Source organism: Aethalodelphis obliquidens, unplaced genomic scaffold (genome assembly GCF_003676395.1).
Source record: "Aethalodelphis obliquidens isolate GAN/ISIS:26980383/991018 unplaced genomic scaffold, ASM367639v1 scaffold27, whole genome shotgun sequence".
NCBI lineage: Eukaryota > Metazoa > Chordata > Mammalia > Artiodactyla > Delphinidae > Aethalodelphis > Aethalodelphis obliquidens.
In genome coordinates this window covers 10827541-10848045 of record NW_020837971.1, presented here as the reverse complement: position 1 = coordinate 10848045, position 20505 = coordinate 10827541, and the positions used below count along the sequence as shown (strand labels likewise).

The window sequence follows — 20505 nt, the reverse complement described above, 5'->3', positions numbered from 1 at the left end:
AAGGAACAGCATGACAACCGAGCTATCAAATCCAGTGCTGGTTGTAATAATGGTCACACCGCATTTCTGAGTCTTTCCCTGAGGTGCTGATCTAGTCCTTTCTTTGGGGCACTGGCTCCAACGGCACCCACCGCCAAACGAAGGTGCCCGGGTTCCTTCACTTTCAAAGGTCACCAGATTCAGACTCATTGGTTTGGGACGTTCCTGTGATGACAGTATAACAGCCAGCGTGACCTGCACCGTGTGTGCTCAGATCTGTACTAGTGTCTCACAGGCACTGACTCCTGACCCTCACATTAACTCCATGAGAACTGCACCGACACCAGAGGGGCACTGGGCGGGGGGTGAAGCACACAGATTCTGACCCCAGAGGGCCTGAGTTTGAACCCTGGGTCTTTTTTTTTTTTAATAAATAAGAGAGGCTGTTATAAATATAATTAAAGAATAAGAACAAGAGCAGGAGACTATCAAAATGATTGGACAAAATTTTCAACTAAACTCAATTGAAAAATACAGTAAACTGGAAACTTAACTGTTAAACAAGTCATGCACTGTAGAAAAAATTTATAAGCTAGAATCTAAAAATGAATAAATTACATGCACACACAGATCGATAGATATACCTCACATATAACATGTAGAAAATATATAAATATGTATATCTATATGATTAGAAAAAAAGGAGTAAAGAAAGAAAATATCTGACATACTTACAAATGGACTTCTGGAAGAAAAGAACACGAAGAATGGAGGAAAGACAATATTTAAAGAGATAATGGCTAAGTATTTTCCAGAATTGTTGTATGGCATGAATCCTCAGTTTCAGGAAGTCTAATCAATGTCAAATGGGATAAATAAAAAGCAAGGTATACTTAGCCAAGTTGCTGTAAAACTGTAGGACCAAAGACAAAAACATGATTTTAAAAGCAGCCAGAGGAAAGAGAGAAATTGCTTACAAATGGCAAAAATCAGATTAAAACCTGACCTCTCGACAGCAGCAATGTAAAACAGAAGACAATTAAACAATAGCGTCAACTTTCTGTGAGAGAACTGCTGTCAACTTAAAATTCATTATCCTCTAAGCCTACCTCTCCAGGACAAAGGAAAATATATTAACTTATAGATTAAGGAATTTCTAAGATAAGTATTTCAAAAAAAAAAAAAAAGAAGGAAAAAATGATCTCGAATGGAGGCACCTGAGATGCAAGAAATTATAAGCCAAAAATATGGCATGCGTGTTAATCTAAATAAACAATTACTATATAAAGGAAAATAATATCTCAATTATAATCAAGAGAGAAATGATCTGTTCTAAGGCTTTGCTTTTATATTGATTTAACTTTACATTGTGTTGAGTTAAATTCCCTTATTGAAGCTCTTTAGGGCAACCACTAAAGAGAAAAAGCAAGAGAGGAGAAAAATAGAATGGGGAAAATTATTAATAAAAAAGGTAAGAAAACAGAGAGGAAAGAGAAAACATAAATCACAAAATAACCTAGTAGTAATGAATCCAAATAACTCAGTAAGCATTTCAAAAATAATAGATTATATAAAAAACAGAATCCAACAATATATTGCTTGTATATGACACAATCAAAATGTAAAGGCATTTGGGTGGAAAAAGATCTACTAGGCAGGGCTTCCCTGCTGGCGCAGTGGTTGGGAGTCTGCCTGCCAGTGCAGGGGACGTGGGTTCGTGGCCGTGGGCCGTGGGCCCCCTGCGTGGGCCTGCGTGGGCCTGCGCCGTGGCCCCCGTGGGCCATGGCCGCTGGGCCTGTGTGTCCGGAGCCTGTGCTCCGCAGCAGGAGAGGCCACAGCGGTGAGGGGCCCACGTACCGCAAAAAAAAAAAAAAAAAAAAAAAAAGAAAAAAGATCTACTAGGCAAATACTAAGCAAAATCAGCTGGGCAAGTATTATAACAGAAGAAAAGTAAATAAATGACATAAAAGTTGGAAAGGAAGAACCAAATCTATCACAATTCACTATCCATAGATCATATGACTGTTTACAAGAAATTCCAAAATAAACAATAGGAAATGATTAGAATTAATAAGAACATAATAAAGATGTTGGATATCAAATTGATATATAGAAGTAATTTGCATTTACACATATTTGCAGAAAATAGAAAATGAAATTCAAAAAGGTGACATAGTAATTCTTTATATCTATCTAACTAGCATCTATCTATGTATCTATCTATCATCTCTCTATCTACCTAAGTCTTTCACCTATCTACAAAATCTAGAATTAAGTCTAAATTTAATGTGGAACCTTTTAAAGAAAATTATAAAATTTTAGTGAAAGACATTAAAGAAGAATGAAATAAGTAAAGAAATACCATGTTTTGGGAAGGGCATATTTAATGTTTTTAAGATGTCAGATCTCTCCAAAATTATCTGCGGATCCTGTACACGTCCAATGAAAACACAAAACGTATTTTGTGGAATTTTACAAGCTGTTTCTAAATTTTATATGGAAGAGAAAGGGGCCCAAAATAGCCAAGAGTCCTGGAGAATATAAATAAGGTAAGTGTGGGTGGGGTGGTGAATGGCCCTTCAATGTATCAAGATTTATTATAGAACTACATAATTTAGACAGAGTGGTATGGGACAAGGATAAACAGGGAGAAAAAGGTGAAGAGAACGGAGACCAATTCATATAAAGTCCTACACAAAACAGGGATGGCAATGGAGGAAATCAGTGGGGAAAGGATCAATTATTCACTGAATGCTGCTGAGGCAACTGGTTACCCATAAGGAAAACAAAATGAAATCGTATCCTTATCTCACACCATGCACAACTTTCTTGTTTTATGCCTCCTGATGCTTCCGAGGGGCTTTCTCCTGTCACAATACTGGGGCAACAGAACAGGGGCTTTCTCTAGTGATTCACGGTGGAAAAGCCCTAAAGAGAGAAACTTCTAAAAGCTACCAGTGGGTAGCAAGCTGATTCAGCTCTTCAGCCATTCAGCAGTAGGTTGTCACATAAAAAGCATATACAAATTTAATTCCCTGCTGATTCTAACTAACATTTTGGAATCCTAGTCACTTCTAAGTACATTTCCTTTCCTTTAAGAAAAGGTTAAGTGCTAATGTGGTTGCTGGTTTGCCAAGAGAAATCTGGCAACTCTTACAAGTACAGAGGTAGAGTGTAATTAAATTCTTAATGTAGAGCCAGACAATTCATTGCTTTGAAAATAATACTTAACTACAAAGCCATCCTACGTTCTTTTACTAATAAGTATTGACTGGAGTTGGAGGAGGAATTTTTTTTCTGACCTGGTTGATGAATTCAAGTGACAGAGCCCTGGGTCTTTATTAGTACATTTCTGTGTGATCTCAGGCAGCGATCTGAACTCTGTGCTGTCATTTCCTCCTGTGTGTCATGAAGTTACAGCACCCTGTCTCCTGGAGCGCGAGGATTAGACGAGTTAATAATGTTTGGTCCATGCACATCCTTGACAACATTAGCATCTACTGTCAGTAGCTCTACTGTAAAAACAGCAGATTCCACACATACACACGCAGACACACCGAGGATCATCTCTAATCTCATTTCCCTGCAGACAGGGTGGGTGTGGATGGATCAGGGACTCGGTTTTAACAATTCCCCAGGAATCCCATTCATTGTCTAAGAGCCCTTGGGGGAGGGTACAGTTATAGCCACAGTTTACAGATTGGAGAGATTAAGTATTCTGCTCCTGGTCACTATTTTGTTAAGTAATAGTCAGTTACAGCCAGGGCTCTCTGAACTCAGAGATCATATTTTGTTTCCTAGGATCTTATGGCTTGTCCTTGACTCACTTTCTACTGGGAAAAACAAAAATAGAACAAGCCACAGCAAAATGAAACACGCACTGCTTCTTGACTAAAGACATCCTTCAAGGAGTCGGTGAGAATGTTCTAAAGGACTTGTGGGTGCACCTGGCTTCTCCTCATGTACGTACTCTGGAATCACCATAGCTGTTCACCTTATTGTCCACGTCATGGAAATCCTGCCTTACTCTGTGAGTGTGTCTAGATTTGTAACTGCTCTTTTGGGGGGTGTAATGAATTGGACTGAGATTCTCAGGCAGAGCAGGACACTGGATGGTGCTCTGAGCATCCTGACACCACAGCTCCTCCCCTAAACTCAACGGGCCCTGAGATCCTCAGAATCTCCCTGTGGAAGCCTCTTATATGTCCAGGAGCATTTCTGAGGTGGGAGGAAGGCATACATCGTTTTGGTCCAGTCCTTTTCCACTACAGCGTGGCTACAATGTGGTATTGGGGGAGGAACCCTGGACCAGAGGTTCTACCTCACATCTCATCGTTAGAGCCTCCACTTCCCGGTCTGTTATAACCAGCTGTGTCATTTCTCCTTGACCATGTCACGTTGCCTAAGTTTACCCATCTTTAGAAGAAAGTGTTCAAATTAAGTCACTTCAGATTTCTATGGCAATGTACAAATTCAATGATTAATAACCCAATGAAGTAATAATAGCAAAGGCTTTCTGGTACTGGTCTAAGTGCCTGTTAACTTATTTAACTCTCACAAGACACGTGCAGTTATCGCTGTTCTATAGATGGAGAAACTGAGGCAGAAAGGGTTAAGGAGGGTCCCTAGAGTGAAAACAGCTAATAAGAAACAGACGTGGGATTTGAACCCAAGCAGCCTGGCTACTGGAGCTCTGCTCTTACCTTCTACATTAGTTGCTGCTATTATAGAAACAGGTTACATTTACTTTCGGTTAAAACAGGAAAATTTCCTTCCTTGTCCACGTTTCCTCTCCTTGCTCCTAGGCTGTGCGTGCAATTAAAGGGTCAGAGGCCAACCTGCCCCCAAATTTTTCATGCCGGGAAGACTTTTATACACTGACTTGCCAACCACTGATAGAACCTCTGTGACTAAAGTCCATGACACTTGGTTGGATAAAATATATACCACGACAGCAGGCTGCATCTGCAGGTGCGAAATGGAAAAGTTAGGCAAAGATGGATACAATTCCACATTAGAACTCTCATGTGTCAGTTGTTTTTATAGAACTAGAGTACATCATACACTTCTCAAGTATACAAAAGGGAAACTTCAAGGCAGCAATTCTCAAAGTTTTTCCCATTATGAATTCTCTTTACTGTTTTGGAATTCTTTCTCTCATAGACTTCAGTGTTTGAAGGCTTCCTGTCAATCTAGCAGGCCATGATTAAGTAATACAGGATTTCCCACTTTATTTATTCAAAGTCATATATAATTGTCAATTAGAAATTCTGAGTAAAAAGAGATAACTAGAAATACTACATACACCAAGCTGGTATAATTCAGCCAAAAAGCTAGAAATTCAACATTTCTGTTAGCCATGAAAACTAGTCTGGGTAAGTGCATGGTCTCTGTAATGGTCTCTTAGGCTAATTTTGTATGTTTGCTTTCTTTTGTTTTCTTTGAATCATAGCAAGTACCTACCACTTAGTGAGCATCAGGAATTCTGCTGGGCAGTTTGCTTGCTTCACGTTCGATGCTCTCACTAAAACACAGATCAGGTATGACACTCATTTCACTGATGAGAACACCAGGCCCCAGAGAAACTAAGAAATATACCTCAAGTTAATACAGAGCAGCGCCGTAGTTCGCATGGGCCAGGTCTGCATGACTTAAGCCCTACTGCTTTACCCATTATAACAGTTGCTGTCTTCTTGGGAACCCATGGAATGTTAATTATAACTCAAAATAAATGGAAGGAAGAGAGGGAGGGAAGGAGGGAGGGGGGGTGAGAGAGGGAGGGAGGGAGGAAAGGAAGAATCACTGAGGCCCAGACTTCATAACAGCCCAGGCATCAGACTTTAAAAAGCCCCCTTCAGTAATTCTAATGTGCAGCCGGGTTGAGGCAGCAAGTGACTGAAACAGTCCCAGTACTGCCAGCTCAGATCTCAGGCAGCAAGGAGTCGTCGCAGAGCCCATTACACAAGTGTACAACGTGCTTCACCTGGAAAGTGATCTTACTGTCCACGCATCAATTTCCTAAGGAAACAAAACGTATGTACTGAGATTTATGTGCCCAGATGTCCATCGAATGTAGCACCACTTACAGCAGCCCAAAGTAACCCAAATGCCCAATTAGAAACTACAGAAATAAACTAAAGGACATCATATGACAGACTACTATGCATCTTCCAAAAAAATGTACATTATTTAAAGAAATGGAGAATTAGTCAGGAAGTGTGGTTGAAAAACTAATATGCCTAGCAAACTCCAGTAAAACTGTCAGATTATACCACCACATGGTTCCAAATCAATCAAAAACACTCTAGAAATTGCATTAAGAAACCTTGCTTCAACCACTGTATCTACGTCCCTACCTCTTACAGGCCACACTTCTCTTTCCTCTGCACACTTCCAGTTTTTATTTAGCAAATTCAAATGAACACACAAAATAAATAAATAAATGAAACATATATGTATATGCGTGTATACATATTCTAATTTCCAGCTTCATACACAAAGGTAGTGAACAATATACATTCTTCTGCACCTCTCTTCTCACTTATACCACCTAGAGCTCTTTTCATGTCAGTCTCTGGGGACACATGGAGAGCTGTGTGATATTTCACTGGTGAATTACAATACTTTACAAAAATCAGTGGCCCCGTGATATGTCATTGGCTTATTTCCACTCTTTTGCTATTACAAAAGATGCTGAAATTATAATAGTGTTTTATGTCATTTTGACCGTGCATATTGGTCATTTTGACAGCTATGGCCAACTTGCCTATTATGGACACAGCACCATCCTGCATCTGTACCACAATGTAGGTGAATGCTGGGAGAGTGCAGTCAAAGGTCAGGATTCTGCTGATCTGACAGGTGAGAAACAGTATCTCATCTATCTCATTGTGGTTTTGTTTTTCTCTTTCTGTGAGTGAGGATAAGCATCTCTTTATATAAAGTCTATTCGTATTTCCTTTCCTGCGCAATATTTGTTCAGTCCTTTGATCACTTTTTTCTATTGAGTGGTAATAGTAGCAAGTACGATGCTCATTTATATGTGTATCTGTGTATTTCTACAGGCACACACAAAACAAAATGTTCACTGCATGGTAGGTGGGTGAAAAAATAAGTGATTGTATATTTTTCTATTTTCTCTGATCCTTTTAAAGTAAAAATCCTTTTTATGCATTAGAATTAAAACATTGTCTCCTTTAAAATTGGGAAGCTGTTTTTTTGTTTGTTTCTGTGTTTACAATTCACTTCAGCTTCCGTGAAACTAGTTCTTTTGAAAACCAAATAGAGGTTCCCATTTGGAAACAAAACAAGAGCAACCAGATACAAGAAAGATGAAATCTAATTTAGATAGTCTCCTTGGTTGAGACTATCTAAATTAGATATTTGAGCAGATCTCTTTAGCCCAAGTACCTGGCCCTCCTCTTGGAGTTTGGAAACTATTTCTACGTTGGGAAAGCATAGAAAGGCAAGATGGAAAAATGGCAAATCTCTGAAAGTTTTGTGCAGCTGATTTCACCGCCAGGGCCCTGCTGGGCAGTGCCTCCTGTGGTTTCCAACTTCTCAGCGACTTCCTTTCCCAACTCGCCCTGGGCTGCCCTGGCCTGGGAGGTGCAGAGACGGGAAGGCGGTGGTGGTGAGGGTGACAGCGTGAGTGGCAGGAGGGCGCTGGTGCGGCTGGTTCTCAGGCTTCTTTTGTTCATGTGCTCTGTCGAATGTGGTTGATTCGTGGAAAATGCTCAAAGTCAAACCGGCTCCTGCTGGTTGGGACTGTGCAAGGGGTAGATGGGGTGTCACAAGGAAATAAGAACAGTTAAACCACAACCAACTTTGCTCACTTTCAAAGAGTCACAGCTAATGGAAAGAAAACATCCCTCTACACAGGCACGTAATTGCTATCAAACATACTCCAGGCTGTGGCTTAGGGCTCCCCATTATTCCTGTATGCAGTTCCTCCAATTAGCTCCTATGTGAGCTGGGAAACTTATGCCCAGAATATTCAGATGCTGCTTCTCTGTCCACGCTCAGGACTCTGTTCTGGAGGAAAGAGCAGACAGGACTCCTTGCAGCACTAAGAGAATCCCTGACATTCCACCAACCACCCATGCTCTTCCATGATCTGTGATTTACCGAGGCTGGTACTTCTTGGTTTCATTTTCTCAGTGTAGACAGGGTGACACAAGACTCGATCCCCTAAACCCAGCCGCATGGACAGATGTGATGTGCTTTTTCCCTCACAAGAACAGAGATATGGAGGCCCTGATCTCGCCCATGCAATTGAGTGTCATATACTGAGTCACATATGTTCCCCGAATGGGACAAAATGACTTCAGAGTCATCCTGAGCAAGGCTCAATAGAAGCACTAACATCAGATAAGAGTGTGATGGGTGAATGGGCCAAGGGCTGCTCAGCAACGTGAGCATGGAGAGCAGGTGTCCCACCTCCACCCCACCCAGCAGGGGTCCAAGCCCTGGACTTCATCCGTCCAGTCCCAGAGGGAAGCACGGCTCTATGGCTGAGCTCAATGCTTTAGCTCTCCCAGTCTGACCTTACAGCACATTCAAGTCACATCCTTCATTCTTCCTGGTCTCTGCTCTGAGAGCCAACATCTGGGGGGCCCTTGCTCACCTAGGAGGACTGGCCACATCCTACTGGTCCAACCCAGTGTGTTGGGGAGAGCTCCTTCTCAGCTTAAAGGCACACAGGTCACATCAGTGGTCATGGTGTAGATGGGGGTCCCCTCCCGAGACAGGATGTTCTCGTTGTGATGACACCACTGAATTCTTGAGGCTTTAGTCCAAAGCCAGACCCTGGAGCTCTCCCTCCCCCTTTCTCCATGGAAGAAGCTCCCCCTGGTTAGGCCCCAGTCTCCCAGGGAGCCTCCAGCTGCACTTCAGTCCTGTGGCCCATTCTTAGACCAAGCATGGATGGAGTTGATTTGATCTGCATAAATGGTCAGTTTCCATCCAAACCAGCACCATTTCCATCATACACAGTTGAGTATTTCTTGAATGACACCATGAATAATGAAAGAAAACTGATAGACGTGCTGCCTTCCCATGAAGCATTGCATTGAATATTCCCGTTTAACAAAAATAGCTCACAATATAATTGAGCTCATTTTAATTCAAACTAGCTAAACACAAGGGAAAATGATTTCATAGAGTGGGTTCAAAGAAGAGTAATCAGACTATTTTAGATCATACTTCTGAGAGAACGATTCTATTTCTGGTGACTTTTTATATGTATTCACAATCCCTCATGTTCCCCTTTTGCAATTCCAACACTTTAGGCCAAATACATAATGCAAAACAGGAAAAATAAAACCGATCATTTTGATATGTTGGATTTTATTACCTTTTAAAATTGTACAAATAGTGCATGTGCATGAGTTAAAAAAACACAAGGGAAATGTAGGGAGTTAAAAAAGAAAGACAAAAGAAATCCAAGACATGAAACAAAAAAATTCCATTCTGCAAGTCAAAATAAAAAGATATTCTGCATACTAAAAAAGTGTTATTCCAGTATATTAAGAAGTCTTTTGATCAGGAACACAGCACAAGACTTTCTGCAACTATTCTTTGACAGGTCAGACTCAAGTCTCACTGAATACAGGATGGATCATGACATTATCTTACCAGCCACAGGCAGGTGATTAAATGTATGTGGAGATGGTACCATGTCTGTGAGGTATTACAATCAATAAATTCGTTATTAGCCGTTCAGTAACGTCAGCAGTGGATGTCACCATTTCAACCTTCAAAAGGGAGACCCCCAGTTTCAGTGCTTTTTTCCCTCTGGTGACGTTCAGTGAAGGTTTTTCACACTTAGAAAAAGAGAGAACACAGAAATATTTGAGAGGTAGTGTAAAAAGGCAAAATGCTACATTTTGCTCTATGTATTTACAACACAGTCTACATACTAAAGATAGGCTGTGTTACAGACACTTGAAAGACCACGCGTGAGGCCACCCAAGAAGTTATTTTAAAGCATTTAGAAAAGGACGTCCTTATTCACATGCTCATATTTTTGTCCTACGTCTGAAGACTGTTGTAGAAAAAGGGGCCGGAGCGTGCTGGGTACCACGGATGCAGGGCGGGGCCTCCGTTTGCTGCGACTTTGGCCGCCTCTGGCTGCCTTTTATTTCTTTTAAATAAAATTTTACATTTTATTTCATTATTTTTTTAGTTGAGATATAATTGACATATAACATTTTATTAGTTTAAGTTATACCACCTAATGATTCTATATTTGTATACATTGTGAAATCATCACAGTAAGTCTATTAACATCCCTCGCTATACATAGACAGATTATTTTTTTTTCTTGTGATGGGAACTTTTAAGATCTACTCTCTTTTCCCTTCTGTGGTTAAATAATTAAGCAGGGTTGCTGCTTCTACAATTGCCTGTATGTTTATTTGCTCGTATTTCTGAGGTTGAAATGTTTCCTTTGATGATTTGAAGGGAATGAACAACGTGCCCTGACCTGGAGGTACATCGGGCCCGACTGCTGTGACTGGACCACATGTGTCATCTCAGAAGCTCCAGAACCCTCCAGAGACGTCCATCCGGTGCGGGACCAGAGGAGATCCTGGTACCACACGGAACGCCTGAGTCCCGGCTCTGCCCCTGCCAGCTGTGCGACCTTGGACCAGTCATTCACCCTCAGTCTCACCCGCCTCCGTGTAAGTGGAGACAATGACAGTACCAGCCTCCCAGGACTGCTGCCCTCGCCGCCCTCAGAAGTTAGGGTTTGTAATTAAACAAAGTCTGACACGGAGACATTCTGGCTACATAAACAAAAAGGAACTAAGTCATCCTTATTTAGAAATTTGGGACTCTGAGGTATTTCTCATCCTTCACAAATTTATACCTAGGAAAGGTTAAGAGATTTTACATCATAAAATGTGCCTGACAAATTCATGTACTTAGGAGAAATATAATGTATAGTCACACACATATTCTTTGAATTTTACTTTGAATCTACTCAAAGAAAGGCTCCGTATTTAACCACTTCATTATTACAGTTTCCTTTTCGAAGACTTACTTTAATAAAAGTCTTACTCATAGTTCTAAAAGTGGTTTTTCACTGTCCTGCTTTTCTTCAGCTTCATTTTCAGATCCTAGATGGTAGGGAAGGGGAAGGAGAAAAAGTACTGCATTCGATTACAGTAACAAATGATTTCTTGAAAATTATAATCTACGAGCATAAAATTTTAAACGAGGGATACATATGTTTAAGCCACAAGAGATTCAAGTTAACAAAACTGTAAAATAGTTTTACTTTATATCTTGTAGGAAGAAAACCTTTCAAATAGGACCTATCGCAAGCACCGATCTGTCAAAATGGATTTCACATAGGTTCTAAAAATATTCATATGGACCAAGAACTATTATGCACTGCTCCTCCTCTTGTGCTTCTTTGCTGAAAAGCTTACCTGTTTTTCAAGTGCAAGTACCTTTGGGTATTAATAATTTAATCTACGTATTTTGAAAAAATAGCTGTATTCAGTGAGTGAGAGAGCAGTGAGGGATTCCAATGTACAGGCAAAGCTGATGTCACCCCTGTGCGCTGTTGCCAGCGACCACGGTTACAACCATTCTGGGTCAATGTTGCGTGAGCCTTCGATTATTCTTGAATGTGACCCAGTCATTCCACTCTGGGATGATATCCTTAGGATATCTCCCTGAGGAAATAACATTTTTTTTCCATTATGAAGACTTTCCCTCTAAAAATGAGAAGAAAAATCTAATGTCGGAGAGGAGAAGAAAAGTTAAGTAATTATTATATTTCCATGAAATATCTTCCATCCACTTAAAAACTGTGTCTATACAGTATATAACAACATGGGAAATGCATACGCTATAAAGTAAAAGCAAATATGTAACGAGAAATATAGTGTAAGATCAGATTTGATAAAAATTTTAAAAACTTGATATACTTGTACAAATCAGTAAGACTAGAAATAAATGACCAGGGGACTTATGTACATTTCTGGATATTCCAAAATTTCTACAATAAACTTAAAGTGACTTTATAATTTTTAAAACAGGGTATAAATAACACAGACAGTACAGCCAACAATTATGTAAATTACACAAAAGTAGAAGGAAACAAGCTGAACTGTCAACACTAATGCTGCTGAATAGTTTGAAGGAGCGTGATCTTTCATTTTTGTTCTTTCCACACATTTTTATAACAATTACGCATTCCTATCATACTCAGGGAAGGGAACTAAAGAGAGTGGTGAGGAGACCAAGGGAACAGGTTAGGATGTTACCTACTCACCTGCAAAAGCAGCCAGCCCCACTGTTGCTTTACTCTTAGCAGATAATACACTTCAAAAAGGGCACTTTCACCGGAGGGAAAGTGGGGGCAGAGGGATGAATCGGGAGATCGGGATGGACATCTACACTACTACTATATATAAAATAGATAACTAATAAGGACCTACTGTATAGCACAGGGAACTCTACTCAATACTCTGTAATGACCAATATGGGAAAAGAATCTAAAAAAAGAGTGGATATATGCATATGCATAACTGATTCACTTTGCTGTACACCTGAAACTAACACAACATTGTAAATCAACTATACCCCAATAAAAAGTTTTTTAAAAGGGCACTTTTTTCTTCGAGAACGTCTGCCTGGATTATAGCCAAGAACAAATCTGGTACAGAAGAATGAATGCCTGAGAATCTTAAGAAAAGTTTTGAGTCCCACACCTCAACCTCATAAATGTCATGTCGTTCAGGTTAAGTCTGTGGTAAAACAAATACATAAAGAGGTAGTGGTTGGGAGGCTTCACTTCCCGGCTTATTAAACTGCTGGAAATCTTAGAGACACTGGAGCGGTTTAACTGCCATGTCACTTTGAAAGGAGTCTAAGGAAAGTGGTCATACCGAGCCTTCCTGTTTCTGGGCTCACTTTCCACCTGTCAGGGTAACGGCACTCAAGCCACAATGAGCTGACGTGGCTTGGAACTATTTGCGAGTCCTAAATAAAGCCAAACTTTAAATTAAAACATAATAATGCACATGCTTTCCGTAATTTAAAAGCGAATGCTAGCAAGGTGTTCTGGCTATTGTCGAATAAGGAGTTCAACAAATCTTCTCCTTGAAAAGCAACTCTAAAACTGGACTAGATGAACCAGACAGCAAGTTCAGTGCTGGGGAAACGACCAAAGGCTTACAACTATGTGAGAAGTGCTTGAAAAATTGCAGAATTGCGGGAACAACCATGTTGCTCTTTCCTTCAGCTGCCCCCATTCTTCCCCCACCTCCCATCACCCAGCTCCACGGCATGAAGGTCCTTCCAGAGTACGGCAGGCCGTGAGGACTGCCAGCAAACTTACATGGTTGAAGGAGCTCATTTAATCTGGGGTGAGAAGTGATGCAATGGTGAAATGACAGACTTAGTGGTATGTGAGCACAGGGGCCAGAGCCTCTGCTGGTTTGAGGTGATGGTCATGACTGCAGCACGCATATGTCTGGCTGAAGCTGTGTGCATACACAACGGAAACCCAAGAGAACCCACGCTATAGCCTAAAAACCACGAGGCTGTGAGCATATGCAGAGGAGGTGTGAAAATATTCAGCAAAAGAAGACTCAAAAAGCTTTTTGAAGAAGACTCAAAAAGACCTGAAATTTGAATGTGGTATCCAATACATACAAATATCCCTTTGGCCGAGGATGAAAGTCTTAATCAAGGTGACTGACCACAAAGGCTGTCTAATCATTGGCTACCACTAAGCTATGTAGACACAGGGGTGACCCCCTAGGAAGCCAGGCTTAAAAATAAAAGAATTAAAAACAACAACTACAACTGAAAAGACACAGCCACACACCGTAGGGGACATAATTTCACAGACTTAGCCCACACCAGCATGCATGGCGTCAAATTTAAATTTCAATGCCTTACTCAGCCATAAAAAGGAACGAAATTGGCTCATTTGTAGAGACGTGGATGCATCTAGAGACTGTCATACAGAGTGAAGTAAGTCAGAAAGAGAAAAACAAACATCGTATATTAACGCATACATGTGGAACCTAGAAAAATGGTACAGATGAACCGGTTTGCAGGGCAGAGATTGAGACACAGATGTAGAGAACAAATGTATGGGCACCAAGGGGGGAAAGCGGTGGGGGGGGTGAGCTGGTGGTGGGATGAATTGGGAGCTTGGGATTGACATGTATACAACGATGTGTATAAAACTGATGACTAATAAGGACCTGCTGCTGTACGAAAAAATAAATAAAATAAAATTCAAAAAAAAAAAAGATGTTTCAAAAACTCCAGAAAACTTATCTAACGTACAAAAATGGCCCATAATTTATAAAGGTAAACTAGTATTGTATTTAAATGTTAAATTCCATTTTATTTTAATGAGTTATTTATTTACTTTTTTAGACCTCAGGCAGTTTATTTTACTAATTTTTTTTCAAATGTACTAATAAAACTACATTTTACAGTGTATATATATATACACATGTTTAACACAAATAGACTCATAGTGTATATACTCTTCTGCAAGTTGCCTTTTTTTACTTAATATATAGTGGACATCTTTTCATATTAGTTTATAAACCTCAGCCTCCTTTTAACAGCCTCATAGGATTTATGATAAGGATGTACCATAAGTTATTTAAATGTTTTGCCTTTTTTAGGTGTTCCCAGGCTTGGGTTTCATTTTGCTCTGCTTTACTTTATAAACAATACTGCACTGAACATCCTTGCCCACAGATCCTTGTGCGGTGTGGCCACACCCATTTTAGAAGGCACACACACACACAAAAATTTCAATGCCTTCATCTAGATTTGTTTAGCACAGATGATAGTATGCAATGAGCTATTCTTCATTTTAAGTCAGTCTTTCAATGATTCAAGAGGTGACAAATTACCTTTTCTCCAGCATCACAACTGGTTCATTTAAATTGTCTGAGCCCATAACAACCTCAACCCAATCATCCGAGAAAGGACTCTGCTCCCTCATTCTTTCCATTTAATACACAGGCAAACAGGATATGGCTAAACCAACAAGCAAATCTGTAAAACAAACCACCTTTATATCCTTTAAAAGTACATCCACTAAAATGTGCTAATTTTCCAAAGCTCTGTGATTCTAAAACTCAAGCCATTCCTTTACAAGGAAAAATGCTAACATTTAAACTTCTGGTGCCTCCAATTTCTTTCTTTCTCTCTTCATTCATTCCTTCAACAGTTCTAAGTTTACTATGTGCCAGGCACTATATTAGGTGCTAGAGAAAGACAAGAAAAGGCAAGGCAGGCCTCAGACACCCTCTTATTGATAGGGACCAATTAGCACTGTTTAAGGGCAAAAAGCTTATAACTTCTGCTGCTAGAAGACTATTTAATATTTGTCTGCTGACCTGATAAGAAAGCTTTATTTTAAAATAAAATCTTTTCTAGGCACATTAATTCCAATAATAGTTTTCAATCTTAATTCTTTCCTGAATTGAACATTCAGACAATGAAAATATAATACAATAAAGTAAGTCACTTTGAACACTCCTCTGCCCACTACTAATCTGGGCTTTGTCTTATACAATGCAGCCACCCAGTGGAACGCTGACAGGGTTGTTTTTGTTTAGCTTCTTAATTCAATGAAATGGTAATGCTTCCAACTGCCACTAGGTGGTGGTAAAAGTCAAAGAAGGAAGCCAACGGCTTGCTGGATGAAAAATGCCTGAGGTATTCCTCACATTTTTATCCTGTTGTTCTGAACTTCTAATTAAAAAAATACACTGGGGCTGAGAAATTTTATTAGTCTTAGAAAAAAAGTTATACAAAAGCATGAACTGTAATGCAAACTTTTTTTTTGAAAGAATGAGTCCTGTGACATAACAAAAATCTCAAGGAAATCATCCTTATAATGAGGTAATGAAAGTTTAATACTTATTCTAGTTTCTGCTGGCTGAGAAATAGCTTTTCTGCTAATTCATATCTTTATTTCATCTAACTCTATGATTTTGTATTTTATATTGCTTTTAAATCTAACACCAACAGTCCAGAATAGCAAGTTACTTCGAGTTCCCCTAATATCCTATGTCCCATTGTTGTGCCTTTGATATTCACGTGGCTCTTTCTGCCTGGAGTCTGTTTTTACTCTAGTGTGTGTGTGTGTGTGTGTGTGTGTGTGTGTGTTTAAAATATTTACTAAAGGTAATGTGGGGAATAAAACAATGTAGTCTCTAACCCAAATTTATATCCCAGTAATAGAAACAGGCCAAGTCACTGCCAAAGACAGTGCAGTCAACCCAGGATGACAGGGTTGTGGGAGAGATCTTAGAGAACCGAGACAAAAGACCCTCTACCTAGGACTGCTGGGAGCCAGGGGGAGGGTGGGAGTGGGGAGAAGCCTTCTGCGCGTGTGAGTGGAAACTAGGACTGCAGAGGGTAATGTCAAGGATAGAACAAGCAAGATGGCTTGAGGGTTTTAGTGTATTTTCAGAAAGCTAAAAACAGCACACAAGGAGCATGAGAAGAGAGCTTGGATCACTGGGTAAGGGTGGACACAGAGGTGCTTTCTGTCAGCCTAAGGATCCAATGACTTTCTTAATCCTTTGCGTCGTCGAAGGCTTTCAAGCAAGGAAATAACGTGATCAATTTTGCATATTCATTAATACTGAGAGGCTGTATATTAGCTATGATCAGGGACTCTAGCCCTGGAGCTGGGGTTCAAATCCTCCACCTCCTTACTCTTTGTGTGATACTGGACAAACTACCTCACTTCTCTGTGTCTCAACTTGCTCATTTCTGAAACAGGGATAATGAGACTTTTACCTCACAGAGTGGTTATGAAGAACCTTTAGAACAATGCAATTGTTCTATTTAACATGGAATTCTAGTGGCTGGTTGGGAGAAGGCAACTGAGGAGGGGGCTGTTGCAGAAACTGAGATGAGAAATGCTGGGGACTTCCCTGGCGGTCTAGTGGTTAAGACTCCGCGCTTCCAATGGAGGGGGCGCGAGTTTCAGCCCTGGTCAGGGAGCTAAGATCCTACATGCCGCGCGGCGCGGCCAAAAAAAAAGGAAATGAGAAATGCTGAACTGAGGCTACAGATACGATAAGTGTGCAATTTAAATGAAATCTAGGAGGCAGAAACAAAGAGGATCAAAACGGCGTGGTGAACGATGGACCGGGAGCCACAGGTAAGGGGCAGAGTCCCCAGTGAGGCTCTGGTTTCTGACTTGGGCAACTGGGTAGGCAGTGCTGCTACTTTCAGACATGGGGGATCGTGGAGGAAGGTCAGTTAGGGGATGACAGATAGCAGAGCATAGAGACCCTCCCCCTGGCCACACATCAGGTCTAAGGCCCTCTACCACGTTTATTTTCACATCTCTGCATCTCATCACGGGTCGCACATCAAGACCACGTCTTAGTTATATTCACAATCTAAATGCACGGTATGTTAAATGTTTGCTAAGCATATTGAGAAGTAGAGGGGGTAGTGAGGGGGAGAGGGAGACCAAGTTCTGAATGATGGACAGAGACGCAAATGATAATCAAATTTTGTACCTGCTTCGGATTCAGGAGGAGAATAAAACTGACCATCAGAAAGACCACCAGGTATCAGTGCTGCCCTCTCTGAGGCATCCTGAACTATTAGGAGTCCTGGAAGAGAAGAAATTCAGATACTGGGAATGATGTCAGTGTTCTGGTCGCTTAGTGGCCAGGTTAATCACAATAAAATGGCGTTACTATTACATTTTTAAAAAAACTCTTAGCAGGAAGGGTACTCTGAAAATCTTTCAACCAAAAACAAAGTGTTATTAATAAACTATGAACCGGTACAATAAGGACAGGTTTCAACTAGTTAAAAAAAAATGCTTCATGTTACTCATGGGATTCTTTGGCTCTGTATTTATAGCATCTTTCCCTTTGGAAATACCTACTTCCCTATAGAAATCAACAACATCAAAACCAAAGCACAAAGCCAAACAAAAAACCTGGTCATGCTTTACGTCTGTGTCTGGTTAGAGAAATGGCAGACGTAAAGCATCAAAGCACTAGCCCATGATGAGAGAGGCCGTCGACAATGAGTTCTTCCGGCTGAAGCTGAGTTAGCACCGGGATAAAGCTAGAGGAAGCACCGGGCCAAACAGCTGGTGCCAGGTATGCATGTAATACATGCTGCAGTGAAAATAAAGGCTGTGTTCAAGTTTTTCATTAATTATATGTTCTGCTTTATTAGTTACTTTGAATTTGGTTTAATCACATAGGCATGCAAGCCTCAGTCACATTAACAGTTGATAAGGCTTTCAAGAAAGTTCAGTTTGATGTTTATATACAACTTTTTATTTTTTATTTCTGGCTGTGCCATGCGGCAGGGGGATCTTAGTTCCCCAACCAGGGATCGAACCTGTGCCCCCTGCAGTGGACACGCAGAGTGCTAGCCACCGGACCACCAGGAAAGTCCTCTATTTACAACTTTTTAAAAAGTGGCTTCCGTTAGCTTTATTTGTCCCCTTTTCACAATACATTTTCATAAAGGAACAGAGGGCGCAGAATAGAAGACGGATCTTGGTCTGATTAATGTGTTTTAAAATCTACACTTGAAAGTATAATTTTTTTCTTCTAGATGTCTTCTTTGTATATGAGCTTTTGAAAAATAAAACCACTTGCAAGGTTATCTTCCCTTCTGCTGTATCTTGAGGTTACAATCATGCTTAACTTTCTATAAGACACAAGAATTTTTTTTTTCCTATTAGGCAGGGCAAATCCAGCCAGATGACTGACAGAGCATAAAAACAGCATGTCTTGAAACTGCCCGGGTCTCTGCATTAAACTTTGATTATATCACCTCTAAGAGGGCAGGTGGGATGTACAGGCTTTCACTAAGGCCATCATGCAGAGGAGAATTCCAGCCCCGTAGTTCATCCTAAAGTTCAGTCAATCATTTGGATTCCCCAGAGAATATTCAGTGATGCTCGAAGCCACACAGGGAGATGATAACAGCTTTGACAGGACTCATGACTACATAATGTCAGCTCTCACTCTGCTCCTCAGAAGAGGACTGGAAAGCCTGAGATGGGTGAACATTTCCAGCTGGCTAACTCCCTCCTCTCCATCTCCATCAGCAACCCATCAAACCACCCCCCTGTAGGCACTCAGCTGTTATTCACACTGTGGCCCATTCAAAGGCACCACCTGTGGGATGGACGGCAATGGGAGGCTGTGGAAAATGGAGGACTTCTATGTAGAACTGCTATCTCGGCACAAAATGCTTTGTGTCCTCCGGCTATTATCGACAGGGAGAAAAGGTCAACCTGTCCGAGGAGAAGGAGGTGTTGGCTGTTGTTGCTGCTGGAATGTCTTTTCCACCAGTGTTCACACTTCCTTCCGGGGAAGCCTGGCCTAAGAGCTGGAGTGAGGAGCCACACCCTGTCCCTGTCTTTTCCTCCAACCCTTCCCTCGATGTCTCCTGCAGCCCTGCAGGGTGGAGACATGCGATCTGCCTAACTGCACCCAGAGCTCCATGCAAAGCCAGATCTCTGAACCCTCCTACACTGTTGGTGGGAATGTAAATTGTTCCAGCCGCTATGGAGAACAGTATGGAGTACACTTAAAAAACTAAAAATAAAGCTATCATATGATCCAGCAATTCCACTCCTGAGAAAACCGTAATTCGAAAAGATACACACACCCCAATGTTCACTGCAGCACTATTTACAATAACCAAGACGTGGAATCAACCTAAATGTCCATGGACAGAGGAAAGGATAAGGAAAATGTGGTACATATATACAATGGAATACTACTCAGCCATAAAAAAGAATGAAATAATGCCATTTGCAGCAACATGGATGGACATAGAGATTATCATACTAAGTGAAGTAAGTCAGACAGAGAAAGACCAATATCATGATACCATTTATATGTGGAATCTAAAAATGATACAAATAAACTTATTTACAAAAGGGACACAGACTCACAGACTTAGAAAACGAACGTATAGTTACCAAAGGGGAAAGGTGGGGGGAGGGATAAATTAGGAGGTTGGAATTAAGATAGACACACTAGTATATATAAAACAGATAATCAACAAGGACCTACTGTACAGCCCAGGGAACTCTACTCAGTACTCTGTAATAACCTATCTGGGAAAAGAATCTGGAAAAGAATAGATACATGTATATGTATAACTAAATCACTTTGCTGTACAGCTGAAACTAACACAACACTGTAAATCAACTCTATTCCAATATAAATAAAAATTAAAACAAACAAACAAAGACAGACCTCTGCAGCCCCTCCTCCCAGCCTGGCCAATCTCAGGAGGGGAACTTGGAGAGAAACTTACGGTTTTCTTCTTCTGCCTCTTGAGGTAACACCTTGAAATCCAGGAACCACGTCTCGATCCAGGCAAGGATGAAGGAAATGATGGGCAGCACGTAGCCGAAAGCCCCTTGAGAGAAAAGCTGGAAGAACAGACGTGACCAGGAGAGAGAAACGCAGTTACCATGAGCTCACCCTGGAGAACGCAGCTGTGTCAGTACAGATG

The 20505-nt window shown here is 40.8% G+C and overlaps 1 protein-coding gene across 3 annotated transcripts in view; it reads right to left on the bottom strand.

Annotated features, from left to right (window-relative positions):
* Positions 1-9307: 9307 nt before the first annotated feature.
* Positions 9308-20505, bottom strand: part of STARD3NL (STARD3 N-terminal like) — a 50070-nt gene continuing 38872 nt past the window's right edge. The window contains exons 6-9 of one of the 3 annotated variants that reach the window (XM_027123958.1): positions 20305-20422; positions 17520-17615; positions 11027-11102; positions 9308-9803 (exon numbers count right to left, since the gene is read on the bottom strand). In XM_027123958.1, coding sequence (XP_026979759.1) covers positions 11044-11102; positions 17520-17615; positions 20305-20422 — 273 coding nt within the window. In that variant the 3' untranslated portion in view covers positions 9308-9803; positions 11027-11043. The remainder of the gene's footprint in view (positions 9804-11026; positions 11103-17519; positions 17616-20304; positions 20423-20505) is intronic. The other 2 variants (XM_027123959.1, XM_027123960.1) reach the window with 2 other exon arrangements.